General features: G+C 44.3%; 1 protein-coding gene across 5 annotated transcripts in view; it reads right to left on the bottom strand.

Annotated features, from left to right (window-relative positions):
* The window catches only part of SHANK2 (SH3 and multiple ankyrin repeat domains 2), a 531,815-nt gene that overhangs the window by 386,334 nt on the left and 132,950 nt on the right, over positions 1–12,531 (bottom strand). For all 5 annotated transcript variants that reach the window (XM_044270326.1, XM_044270322.1, XM_044270325.1 and 2 more), the window contains exons 3-6: positions 8,597–8,800; positions 7,366–7,437; positions 3,863–3,971; positions 1,664–1,815 (exon numbers count right to left, since the gene is read on the bottom strand). In XM_044270326.1, coding sequence (XP_044126261.1) covers positions 1,664–1,815; positions 3,863–3,971; positions 7,366–7,437; positions 8,597–8,800 — 537 coding nt within the window. The remainder of the gene's footprint in view (positions 1–1,663; positions 1,816–3,862; positions 3,972–7,365; positions 7,438–8,596; positions 8,801–12,531) is intronic.

Here is a 12,531-nt window from a genome sequence, read left to right as displayed (position 1 = left end):
CATGTGCTGGGAGCCTCACCAGCGGTTAGGGTAGGGAAAAATTACGGGCCAGTGCGCAGGCGCGGTGATGGGACGGATGTTCTCAGCTGGACACCGGCCTACACTGCGCATGTGCTGGGAGCCTCACCAGCGGTTAGGGAAGGGAAAAATTACGGGCCAGTGCTTTTTCCCTACCTTAACCGCTGGTGAGGCTCCCAGCGCATGTACAGTGTCGGCCGATGTCCAGCTGAGAACATCCGTCCGAACATCGCGCCTGCGCACTGGCCCGTAATTTTTCCTACCCCGTCGTTGTGCGCCTGCACGGCACACCTTCTCACGTCATGTGCGGTGCGGCCGGAAGGGACGAGGGTAGGGAAATCTCACGAGGTAGGGAAATCTAACGGAACACCGGCCACAGCACAGCAAACGGGCCGAGAGGCGGCCGGACAAAAAAACGCAGCATGCTGTCGTTTTTGTTCGGCATGTGGTGGGCTAGCGTTAGCACGGATCCGGCAGGCTGTTCCCCCGCCGGAACAGCCTGCTGGACCCTGCTGTCACCTGTGTGAAAGTAGCCTAAAGCGGCCTCATCACTGGAGTGGTGCTGCATCCCTTTCTCTGGTTTTCTATGCACAGCGTAGCTTCCAGCCATCCTATGCGCAGAACTCACTTCAAGGGGATGGATCCGTCCGCGAACAGAGCCATAATATCGTATCCTCTAAGTGCAACGCTGCCTGTGATTTTCCCAATACACTGAACATCACACACGTATTTATCATGAACTTACAGAGATCTATATTGCATTTACTGTGTAATATATGCAGAATGAATGGTGCTACCAGAAAACCTAAAGCAATAAAAAAAATGTCAGGTCTGATCTCTCTAAAATTAGTGCTGATCTGGATTTCCAGTCTGCAGGGACCTTTTTATCTTGAAAAAATGCTTATATTTTCCAATCCATTGTAAATCTCTACCAGCCGTGTGTTCATGATAATCCTGTTACTACAAAAGGTAGAAAAAAGCAATAAAATGTTGATATACAGGAATTAGAATAATTTCTGGTATTTAGGTTCTTGATCGAGTTCATCAAGATAATGAACAAACAGAGATAATCCTTAACCCCATAATCAATTTTTTCATGTTCGTTTTTTACTCCCAGCCTTCCCAAAGCCAGAATTTTTTTTATTTTTATCTGTACGGAGCTGTGTGAGGGCTCATTTTCTGCGGGGCTATCTGCATTTTTTCATTTGGTGTGTGATGACTTTTTGATCACTTCTTTATTTATTTTTTGGCGCCTCCAGATGTCGTGGTCACATGAGTTTGCTTTTTTGAAAGCAGACTCATGGTTAGCCATTGCCTACAATAAACCGACTATGCAGTCTCCAGAGAGACCAAAAAAGAGACGAAAGGTGACAAAGTGTCACAGGCAGTTGGTTCTAACACTTGGAAGGACTCCCAGCAGGTGCACCTATGCAAATTGGACAAAGATCCGAATGAATTGTCACCAATCTTTGTAATAACACAACTACTTTAATGCCAGAAACTTTTGCAAAAAAATAAAATAAAAATGGCACAACCAATTCCCTTATTAGTGCCATTAGTTATCATTCAATTTTTACATTAAAAGTCAAAAGATACAGCATACTATCAGAGTCCCATGATTGCAACCCGGGAGCAGGGGACCTACCACCAGGGCTGTCTGTGTTTTTGCTCGGGCAGCTTTGTGCAGCGCAGTCATTCCATCCTTGCTCCGGAAATCCAGGTGAGCGCCACCATTACGGAGAGCTTTAATCACTTCTACGGAATTGTCCAGTTGGGCGGCCAGAGAAAGCGGAGTTTCTGTGGGGAGGAAGGAAACAGATATATAGATTGTGGTGACAGGACTGCTACACGCTCATGGTGCACCATGTCAGGCATGCCGTTTTCTGCTGTAATCTATGCAATGGGCCCATGCTGCCCTTCTTCATCAAGCCCTTCATGTATGATCCACATGCAATGAATTCAGCATATAGCATCTTCCAAGCCACATAACCCTGAAGGTCTAGCATAGCATATAACATGCAGCGATTCCATCCCTGAGTGCAGGATACATGGGCACATTTACAGAAGAGGGGGCTCCACAGAAGACCGCTCGCAGTCATAAGGACTCTACATGTCTTCATATCATGGGTATGTTTCACTTTACGCTAAAATCTCCATCAACTTCCCTCCAAACCAAAAAATATATAATGACATCATGTGAATGGGTATTAGCAGAGGGAAGTACACAATATACAAACTTTGGGGATCATTTTTTAACTAAGGTACGCCTGTTTTCTGGTCTAAAAAAAATTTTGCAACATTTTGGTCTCTGTCAATTCTGCAAGAGATCTATTTTCTAGACAAAAACCTCCGATTAGATAGGGATTTTGGCACATTTACTATGTGCAACTTTTCAAAATGTTGCAAAACTGTCGCATCTCACGCCAGGCAAACCCCCGCTCTACATTTACACCTAAAGGTGTAAACCACATAACACTTATGCCACATATATTATTAAGGTGCACCAGTTCATAAATTTGGAGCAGACACACAAATCAAAGCCAGACTTAAAACTGACATAAAAACAGCCTTAAAGGGGTTGTCTCACCTCAGCAAGTGGCATTTATCATGTAGAGAAAGTTAATACAAAGGCACTTACTAATGTATTGTGATTGTCCATATTGCCTCCTTTGCTGGCTTGATTCATTTATAACATTATACACTGCTTGTTTCCATGGTTACGACAACTGTGCAATCCAGCAGTGCTGGTCGCGATTGCACACTATAGGAAAAAGCATCAGCCTCTCTGGTGGCCAGGACCGTGAGTGTGCACATAGGTTATTATTTTTTTCCTGTAGTGTGCAAGCACGACCACCGCTGCTGGATTGCAGGGTGTTTGTAACCATGGAAACGAGCAGTGTATAACATGATTGAAAAATGAATCCAGCCAGCAAAGGAAGCAATATGGGTAATAACAATACATTAGTAAGTGCCTTGTATTAACTTTCTCTACGTAATAAATGCTATTTGCTGAAGTGACACATCCCCTTTAAATGATAAATATCAAGCGATATGTCGTGGTGCTCCACTAATATTTCTTGTTATTGATATTTCCCAAGGGAATTTCTGGAAATTTAGGAAAGTGCTTCATAGCAACTATTGGTTACTGTAGTATTGCAAGTTATTGTGACCCCTTGTGACTTGAATGCTTTCCTATGGGGGGTAAAAGATGCAGACAACTTGTGGTGACTGTAAGAATTCAGACCATATCCGAATGAATTACCCCAGACCAATGCCTGCAAGTGTCACACAGCAATCCCCCAATGTTGCACGAACCACGACATTAAAGCACCAGCTCTGTAAATTCACAGCCAGTACTTTAGTTGAGTACTCAATAAAATGATGCAAAAGCTACAGGCACTTGCATTACATTAAGGCTGAATGCACACGGCCGTTGTTCACGGCCGTGAGCGTTCCGTGGAACCGCGGGCTGGATTCCTGCTGAGTGCAGGAGCGCACGGCGTCATGGGTTGCTATGACGCCGTGCGCTCCCTGCTGCCGCCAGAGTACAGTAATACACTGGTATGATCTATACCAGTGTATTACTGTAATGCGGCGGCAGCAGGGAGCGCACGGCGTCATAGCAACCCATGACACCGTGCGCTCCTGCACTCAGCAGGAATCCAGGCCACGGTTCCACGGAACGCTTACGGCCGTGAACAACGGCCGTGTGCATTCGGCCTAAATTGAATTTGCTAATTATAAAAAATCCCTGTACAGTATATAGCATCCAGCCTACGGGAAAAAGAACCATACAGGTCCTATACGTTGCCACCTGGAATATGCACCTCTTCAAATAACTTACCACCCGTTTCCGGATCATGGTAATTTGGGTCCAATCCCCGATCTAACATTTTGTAGACTTTCTCCGCTGAACAGTGCTGAATGTAATCCATAAATTTCCGTAAATTAGCCTGGAATCAAAAAGAAGCGGTATAGAAAATATTCACAGAAGTGACTTGTCATTATGCGAGTTTCAGGGAAACATCATTTTATGCGCAGTAACCCATAAACCTGAAATATATTATTAGTTCTTGACAGCAAAACCAGTTGTGTACACAGGGGGGGAAGGAAACTTCTTGAGTAAAATCAAAACTCTTAAAGGGGCCGCACCGTTGTCCACAAGCCCTAACAGAGTCTATTGATGTAGTGTACAGAGTCCCCATGCAGAATCTGCTAGATGTAACACAGGACGATGATCACAAACAGTGCTTCTGTAGATATTTCCTCCCCCCAAATACCGCCTCATGTAAAATATGCAGCTGATTAGGCTACTTTCACACTAGCGTTTTGAATTCCGTTTGTGAGATCCGTTTCAGGGCTCTCACAAACGGTTCAAAACGGATCAGTTCAGCCCCAATGTATTCTGAATGGGTAAGGATCCGTTCAGAATGCATCAGTTTGGCTCCGTTCCGCCTCCATTCCGCTCTGGATGCGGACACCAAAACGCTTGCAGCGTTTTGGTGTCCGGCTGGCAATGCGGAGCCAAACGAATGCGTCCTGACTTACAATGTAAGTCAATGGGAGTGGATCCATTTTCACTGACAAAATATGGTGCAATTGAAAACTGATCCGTCCCCCATTGACTTTCAATGTACAGTCATGTGAAAAAATTAGGACACCCTTTGAAAGCATGTGGTTTTTTGTAACATTTTTAATAAAAGGTTATTTCATCTCCGTTTCAACAATACAGAGAGATTAAAGTAATCCGACTAAACAAAGAAAACTGAAGAAAAGTCTTTTCAAGATCTTCTGTAAATGTCATTCTACAAAAATGCCTATTCTAACTGAGGAAAAAGATAGGACACCCTTGCCCCTAATAGCGAGTGTTACCTCCTTTGGCTGAAATAACTGCAGTGAGACGGTTCTTGTAGCCATCTACCAGTCTTCGACATCGGTCTGAGAAAATTTTACCCCACTCCTCAATGCAGAACTTTTTCAGCTGTGAGATGTTTGAGGGGTTTCTTGCACGTACAGCCCTTTTCAAGTCACCCCACAGCATCTCAATGGGATTCAAATCTGGACTTTGACTTGGCCATTCCAGGACTCTCCATTTCTTCTTTTTCAGCCAATCTTTGGTTGATTTACTAGTATGTTTTGGGTCATTGTCATGTTGCATGGTCCAGTTCCGCTTCAGCTTTAATTTTCTAACTGATGGTCTCACATGTTCTTCAAGCACCTTCTGATACACAGTAGAATTCATCGTGGATTCTATGATGGTGAGCTGACCAGGTCCTGCTGCAGCAAAGCAGCCCCAAACCATGACACTTCCACCTCCATGCTTCACAGTTGGTATGAGGTTCTTTTCTTGGAATGCTGTGTTTGGTTTACGCCAAACATGTCCTCTGCTGTTGTGTCCAAATAATTCAATTTTGGACTCATCTGTCCAAAGAACATTATTCCAGAAGTCCTGGTCTTTGTCAACTTTATCTCTGGCAAATGTCTGTCTGGCCTCGATGTTTCTCTTGGAAAGCAAAGGTTTCCTCCTTGCACACCTCCCATGCAAGTTATACTTGTACAGTCTCTTTCTGATTGTAGAGGCATGTACTTCTACATCAACAGTAGCCAGAGCCTGCTGTAGTTCTCGAGATGACACTTTAGGGTTTTTGGAGACCTCTTTTAGCATCTTGCGGTCTGCTCTTGGGGTGAACTTGCTGGGGCGACCAGTCCTGGGCATGTTGGCAGTTGTTTTGAAAGCCCTCCACTTGTAGACTATCTTCCGGACAGTGGAATGGCTGATTTCAAAATCTTTTGAGATCTTTTTAAATCCCTTCCCAGACTCATAGGCTGCTACAATCTTTTTTCTGAAGTCCTCTGACAGCTCTTTTGCTCTCACCATGGTGCTCACTCTCACTTCAACAGTCAGGAGCACACCAAACTAAATGTCTGAGGTTTAAATAGGGCAAGCCTCATTCAACATGCAGAGTAACGATCTACTAATTATGTGCACCTGGTGTGATATACCTGTGTGAGATCTGAGCCAATTTAAGAGGGAATACATGTGAGGGTGTCCTATCTTTTTCCTCAGTTAGAATAGGCATTTTTGTAGAATGACATTTACAGAAGATCTTGAAAAGACTTTTCTTCAGTTTTCTTTGTTTAGTTGGATTACTTTAATCTCTCTGTATTGTTGAAACGGAGATGAAATAACCTTTTATTAAAAATGTTACAAAAAACCACATGCTTTCAAAGGGTGTCCTAATTTTTTCACATGACTGTAAGTCAGGACGGATCTGTTTTGACTTTGTTCTTTATAATGCAAACGGGTCCGTTCTGAACGGATACAATCGTTTGCAATATAGGTGCAGATCCGTCTGTGCAGATACCAGACGGATCCGCACCTAACGCGACAAAGTAGCCTTATCTGACAAATGAGCAAAGGTTTATTTGCTGGATGATCACATCTTTTAAGCTGCATTAAAGGGGTTGTCTTATTGGTATATTGCTAGGATATGCCACCAATGTTGGATAGGTTCGGAGGTGGGACCCACACCTATCTCCAAAATGGGCTCCCGGAAGTGAAGAGGAGTGCACCGCGCATGAGCTCTCCAGCGTGCTCTGCTCTTTTTGAAAGTCCCATAGAATTGAATGGAAAATGCACAGCGCAAGTGCAGCCACCGCTCCATTCGCCTCTATGGGACTGCAGGTGATAGCTGATCCAGCACTTGGCTATGTTTGGCTGTCCCATACAAATAAATGGAGGGCAGTTGCACGTGTGCAGCTGCTTTCAGCTCATTTCGGGAAACCCGTTATGGATATAGGGATATGCCACTAATGTTTCAGTCCAGACAACCCCTTTAAAAATGCTTGTTTGTCGGCAGCACATTGTCCCATGTAAACAGAGGATGTGCTGCTGACATAAAAATGTATGGGGGAAAACACGTTCTTCTCCAAACTAAAGATAAGTGTGGGTAACAAGAGCTGATTGGCATGTTATTTTATTGCTCAGTACCAGGCAGCATACCACCAAATAGCCTTTCCTCCAAATAGTGCCAAACAGGCGGCCTGAGAAGAAATCTGTGGAGTCACGAGATCGCTTTTAGCCAGTTGTCATTGAAAAGGATCACTATCTGAGACAGATGTGTCCCAGTGAGTTCTAGACCAGCAGGACACTAGATGACAGATCCAGAACCCATATTACAGGACACATGTGACTGATGGCTGATAAGAAATAGCACACAGACACATTATCTCAGAACAATGACCCGGTGATACATCCAGATACCAGAATAATAAGATCTCTGCCATCACGCTATACCATTAGATTTTATGCTGATTACAGTCTCTGCATTGATACCTTCCACGTACCTTGGTATGTAGCTTGGCAATCTGTTTCTCGTCAATACTTGATTGCTTGTACAGTCTTTTCTTATAACGGAACTGTAAAACAACAAGACAATTATTAGGCTTTGTGCATACTGTACAATAATGGGGGAGACTTATAAAAAACTGGAGAAGTCGCTCGCAGTCGCAGCAACTAATTTTCATCTTAGAGAGAAATGAAGGGAGCAGGCTGATGTGAGCAACATCTCCACTTACCTTTTGCACCAGTTTTGAAAAAACTCTACCAATGTGTCAGTCAGTACTTAAAGGGGATGTTTCACCGTAAAAACCCTTTTGGGGATGATCACTCCGGATCTGGTATCTAAAACCTTAGTGGATCAGCTGTTATCACAGGGAGAAGTTGCAGTTATCAGTGGTCTACCTCTATGATGATCTTGGTATAATCATTAAATGTCGTTGTGTCATGGTTTTTGCAGCATGACCGTAATATGTGTTTACTTCGTGTAGCCTATCTCGACATAAAAGTGTGCACAGTTTCACTGCACATTTCTGTGGTTTTAGGAGTTAATGAGCTTCACTTGTGCGATTTGCGGGGGGAAAATGTGGCACACCTGCAATGTCTGAATATACCCTCTTCAAAGGAGAGGTCTGATTCAGATAAATCCCTCTGATTGCAGCAGGTCCAGTTGTAATTAGAGGAGAGGCACCACTGGGTAAAAGCCTCTTTACAATGCTGGATGGAGCAGACGATTGTTGGGAAGGATGCGTTCCCTCCTGCTCGTCAGTGGAGGAGGCCGCTGCATTTACATTCAGAGATTTCTTCCACAGGGAGGGGAGGAGTGATCGTTAATGGCATCGATCGTCCCCATAAAGAATCATTGACTGCCGGCAGCAGAGCGTGACTAGACAGAACGATCTGCTGCCGGCAAATGATGATTTAGGTGACCGCATTAACTGTCCTATTACCTGATGAATAAGCGTTTCACTCGTTAATTGGCGGAGGATTGCCGCTAATAAGCATTTATACAAACGTTTGTCATAATCTGTCCGAACAAAGGGGCCTGAAGTGCTTTGTTTAGGAGTCTATTAATTTCATTGGACATCTGCGTTCTGAAAAGCAGTGTTGCGTGCTCCTTTCGCCTTTCCCTAACAGGGGCAAAGCTGCGAGTCCTGATTATGGTCTCCTTCCACCCCAATTATAGTAGCTCAATATGCCTGGGAAGTATAAGAGAAGTATAAGAGACAGTTCACTAACCTCCAAGGAAGGCACACCTCTGCTCATCGGTTGAGGATATTCCCGCAGTAGTCGCTCTTCATCGAGAAACTTTCCGTCTCTCCCATTGCTGAAAGGCTGGTAAAGGCCGTAGTTGAGAACATCCTTCAGGCTTTGATTGAGAGTACATAAGATCCTCTGCTTTGCTACCCAAACAGTGGCATTGGGGTTGAACCGGATACATTTCTGAAAACAGGAGTGAGAGTTGATCAGATGCTGCCACATTAGGGATTTAGCCGCTTGTCTTCTCATTTCAACAATAACACAGAATGTTACGGCTCTGTATACTGCACGTACAGTACATAAAAATGACAATGTACACCTTCTAAACCAATTTTTAAGTTGCTTGAATAATGCAACACTGCAAATAGTCTGCCCTAAAAATCTACTGCTGTTACAGCTGCTAGGCAGATCTATGTGTCTCCATGGTAACAGACAACAAACAAACCCTGTGTAGTCTGATCTTGCAGCCATTCTCCCTGTCTCCTACTTCCTGCCAATATAATAAACACATGTTAGGTAGAAGTAAGAGTAAAGGAGAACAACATGGGGTTGCAATATCAAACTACACACTGGATTTTGACGTTTTAGGGTACTTTCACACTAGCGTGTTTTTTTTTTCCGGCATTGAGTTCTGTCAAAAGAACTGATCAGTTTTATCCTAATGCATTCTGAATGGAGAGAAATCCGTTCAGGATGTCTTTAGTTCAGTCACCGAACGGCGTTTTGGACAGAGGAAATACCACGTCATGCTGCTGTATTTTCTCAGTCCAAAATTCTGGATCAGTTGCCGGAATGCCGGATCCGGTATTAATTTACATTGAAATGTATTAGTGCCGGATACGGCATTAAAAATACAGCAATGCCGAATCTGTCCTTCGCATGCGCAGACTGGTAAAAATGTTAAAAAATTATATAACGGATCCGTTTCTCCAGATGATATCCAGAGAGACGGATCCGTTCTTGCAATGCATTTGTAAGATGGATCTGTCTACAAATGCTGTCCGTTTGCATGCAGACGGCTGGATCCGGCAGGCAGTTCCGGCGACGAAACTGCTTGCCGGATCACTCTGCCGCAAGTGTGAAAGTAGCCTTAGGCCTCTTGTACACGGCCGTTGTTTTGGTCCGCATCCGAGCCTCAGTGTGCTGTTCGAATCCGTTGCTACGTTCCATGGACTGCCCAAAAAATATATAACCTGTCCTATTCTTGTCCGCGTTTTGCGGACAAGAATAGACAGTTATATTAATGGCTGTACGTGCTGTTCAGCAAATTGCGCAAAACACACGGACGCCATCCACAATTTGCAGACCGCAAAACACACAATGGTTGTGTGCATGAGGCCTTACTGTGGAGATCGGCATAGTAGCTGTAGTTAAAAGAAAAAAGAAAAAAAAAGTAGGACAGGTTATTGTCACATTTTACAGTAAATCTATCCCTATACACGGGATTGGGGATAAGTGCTGGAAATGAGGAGTCCCGGAATCCTTTCTCCAAAAGAAGTGACAGAGTACATCGGCCCACCGCTTGATTTACTTCTGTCAGCTCCGTAGACAAGAATAGAACGGTGGGACCGCTCAGGGACTCCTCACCTCAGCAGCAATGGGAGTCCCAGCAGACGGGCCCCTTGCACTCTGACATTCATAATTTATCCTCTGAATGCGTGAAAAACAATTTGGGGATAACCCCTTTAAAGGGCATCTGTCAGCAGATTTGTATCTAAGAAACTGGCTGACCTGTTTCATGTGCGCTTGTCAAAGGTACAAATCTGCTGACAGATGCCCTTTCATGTCAGCCAAGCCCACAGATTTCAGCAGAAACTATCTAAGCTGTATGGGGTTGTCCCGTCTACACCCTGTTGGCAGATCTCAAGGGAAAGAAGAATCAAGCAGTTGGATTTCAGCATGCGCAATCTTTGTTTTCTCAGGGAAAATAAGCAACGTGGCAGCAGCTTATTCCCCACTCCCCATTAAGAACGCACGCATTCTCCTCCGAGTGTAGGGGTTTGGGAGGGAGAGCAGCTGGCACAATACGCATTCGGCTGGCAGCTATCTAAGTTTTATGGCCAGCCATAAATCATAATCTAATGACATTGTGAATGTGCCTTCATTATACGTGCAGTACAATAGCCGCACTTTCTTCTCAATCTTCAAATTTTTCAGTCATTCCTTGGAGATGTTACAAGCAGGTTTATCAGATTTCTGTAGCTCGGAGGCTAAGCGTCCTCTGATACTGGTCTTATTGAATCAACAGCGCTGCGCAAAATGTTCAAATACCGTATATAAACTGCTCTCTCCAAGGAGCGTCAGACCTAAGAATGCACGTTATGAGTGAATTAATGTTGTACTAGAAGGTTGCCGTGTCTAAAGTATACCATCTCTACATTTACTGTTCGTTAAGTCTATTGTCCCCTGTTATCAGCCATTTCAACCTGGGGAGAGGCCGAATATAGTATTCATTAATGTGGTGACGGCCAGAAGCACTGGTCACTGCAAGTGCGGTCAGAAGCAGCAGCTGCAAAGAGGGGCCAATATAGCAGGTGACTGAACCGTTCCTTCCCGGCAATCGCCTGCTCGTTAGTAGAGGAGGCTGATGCATTTACATGCAGCAATCTCCTCCATAGTATGGGAAGCAGCGATCAGCGACTCGTTGTCCGTGCCGGATCCAGCAATCTGTATGCAAACGGATACCATTTGTAGACTGATCCGGATCAGTCTCACAAATGTATTGCAATACCGGATCCGTCTCTCCGGTTGTCATCTGTAAAAACTGATCCAGCATTTATCTTTTTCACATTTTAAAAGGTCTGTGCATGCGCAGACAGCAAAACCGGATCCGTTTTTTCCGGAACACTTAGGGCCAGATCCGGCATTAATGCATTTCAATGGGAAATAATGCCGGATCCAGCATTCCGGCAAGTGTTCCGGAATTTTGGATGTCCAAAAACCGTACTGTGACTGAACTGAAGACATCCTGATGCATACTGAACGGATTGCTCTCCATTCAGAATGCACTGAAAATTTTTTTCCCGGTATTGAGCCCCTAGGACGGAACTCAATACCAGAAAAGAAAAACGCTAGTGTGAAAGTACCCTAACTCACCGCATACTAAGCACAGCGCCGCACATGGTATAGTGGCTGTGTTTGGTATTGCAGCCCAAGCCCATTAACTTGAATGGGACTGAGTTGCAAACAGGCTACGTGACTGATGAATGTGACAACTCTGGCTTAGGAAGAGGCCGATCAGAGGTGATCCATATTAAACTCCAAGAAACACTCATATAACCCTTTTAAACCATTTTCATATCCCCTTAGTGAATTCTAAGAGGGGTCTTCTGTTCAAGATCCTCATCTCTTGGCCAATGTAGACAGCAGCTACAAAGAGCGTCCCCCTCTCTGGAGGACCTGTCCTGTATTACACAGACCACCCGTTGATTTGAATTGGCACTGCAGGGAATTGGCCGCAAAGCTTACTGGATTGTACGCAGCCACTGCAGCCATAGAGACTATTTATAAAGCTTCTTGTACGTTTGTGCTCCTCTCGCAATGTCTCGACAGTAAATTATTACCCACTTTCATTAAAAAAATATGTACTTGCATGAAGCTCCGTCCCACACTCCCCTAAGTTACCTAATTTGTATCATTACACTTGAGGACTGGAAATCTGTCTAAACACATTCTCAGCATCGCCCGTGGGTTGAGTATTGCTTCCTGCGTCTAGGGCTGTGCAGAAATGGAAGCCGAGATGCTAAAAAACAAGGGGAGTCATTTAATACTGACTAATGGACCAGTCTGATGTACTTGTAGTATATGTCCATGAACTGCTTAACCCCTTCACCCGCTTCCAAGGCCATAATGTCCCCGTTTTCTTATGGGAATAGCCCTATGAGGGTTTGTATTTTTACGGGATGAGCTGAATT

This window comes from Bufo gargarizans, chromosome 10 (genome assembly GCF_014858855.1).
Source record: "Bufo gargarizans isolate SCDJY-AF-19 chromosome 10, ASM1485885v1, whole genome shotgun sequence".
In the NCBI taxonomy this organism is placed as follows: Eukaryota; Metazoa; Chordata; class Amphibia; order Anura; family Bufonidae; genus Bufo; species Bufo gargarizans.
The sequence above is the reverse complement of the archived record's forward strand: the minus strand, read 5'-3'. Positions and strand labels throughout refer to the sequence as shown.